We start from the raw sequence: 1,052 nt of genomic DNA, 5'->3' as shown, positions 1-1,052 counted from the left end.
ACCGGGGCTGGCCGGGGTCCCCGCAGGCTCCCTGCAGCCCCAGTGCGACAGCTCAGGGGCCTGCCTCTGCAAAGCCAATGTCACGGGCTGGAAGTGTGAGCGCTGCAAGGACGGCTACCACAGCCTCAGCGAAGGCGGCTGCAGGTGAGGAGGAGCCTGGCCCCAGGCAGGAGCAGTGGGATGGGACTGGGGCTCACCTCGCACCTTTGTCTCGCCCCTTGCAGACCCTGCGCCTGCGACCCCGTGGGCAGTGTGGGCACCTGCGACCCCAACACGGGGCATTGCACCTGCAAGGAGACGGTGGAGGGGCACTTGTGCAACAGGTAAGCCCTGCGGGATGGGGATGAGACCTCAGCCCCTTTCCAGGCTGGGATCAATGCCACGGCTTCTTGGTTGGTGCAGGGCAAGTGTCTTCGCTCCTGCGGGGCATTGCTGCTTCCCCCGCCCCTACACATGACCCCTCACAGGGGCTATGCCATGGGAATCCTGCAAGGTCGCTCCCTGCAGAGGCCCTGGCTGGCTGGCAAGGCCGTGGGGCTGCATCCCTCTGGACCACTGGGACTGGGCTCACTCAGAGCTGCCACTGGTGTCCCCCCTGGGATGCTGCTGTGGTCCCCCACGGCTCTGCCTGCCCCATGCCCTGTGCTCCTGTTTCCTCCCCATGCCCAGGTGCCAGCCAGGCTGGTTTAACCTGCAGCCCCACAACCCTGCCGGCTGCACCAGCTGCTTCTGCTACGGCCACTCCACTGCCTGCACGGCGGCAGACAGCTACGAGGTGACCCATGTCCGCTCCGACTTCAGCCAAGGTACCACAACCCTCCAGCCCCAGGTGAAACGGAGGGCAGAGCTGCACCAACTCAAGCCAAAAAACTCCAGCAGTTTGGGAAGGCTGGGGCTGAGCACCCTGCTCTGGGGCTGAGCATCCCCCTTTGGGGTTGACTGGTGGTGATGGCTGAGGGTGATTTCTCTGGCTTACCCCTATTTTGCTGTTAAACCTCTGCTTTTGCCCCCAGCTCCGTGGGGACGGGCTCTCGCTGGCTCTCTCTGGCACC

The 1,052-nt window shown here is 64.8% G+C and overlaps 1 protein-coding gene across 1 annotated transcript in view; it reads left to right on the top strand.

Annotated features, from left to right (window-relative positions):
* LAMC3 (laminin, gamma 3) overlaps window positions 1-1,052 on the top strand; it is a gene marked incomplete at its 5' end in the record, with an annotated part of 19,111 nt that overhangs the window by 6,725 nt on the left and 11,334 nt on the right. The window contains 3 exons of the mRNA XM_009322180.1: window positions 1-144; window positions 225-323; window positions 670-806. Coding sequence (XP_009320455.1) covers window positions 1-144; window positions 225-323; window positions 670-806 — 380 coding nt within the window. The remainder of the gene's footprint in view (window positions 145-224; window positions 324-669; window positions 807-1,052) is intronic.

This window comes from Pygoscelis adeliae, unplaced genomic scaffold (assembly GCF_000699105.1).
Source record: "Pygoscelis adeliae isolate BGI_AS28 unplaced genomic scaffold, ASM69910v1 Scaffold114, whole genome shotgun sequence".
NCBI lineage: Eukaryota > Metazoa > Chordata > Aves > Sphenisciformes > Spheniscidae > Pygoscelis > Pygoscelis adeliae.
The sequence above is the reverse complement of the archived record's forward strand: the minus strand, read 5'-3'. Positions and strand labels throughout refer to the sequence as shown.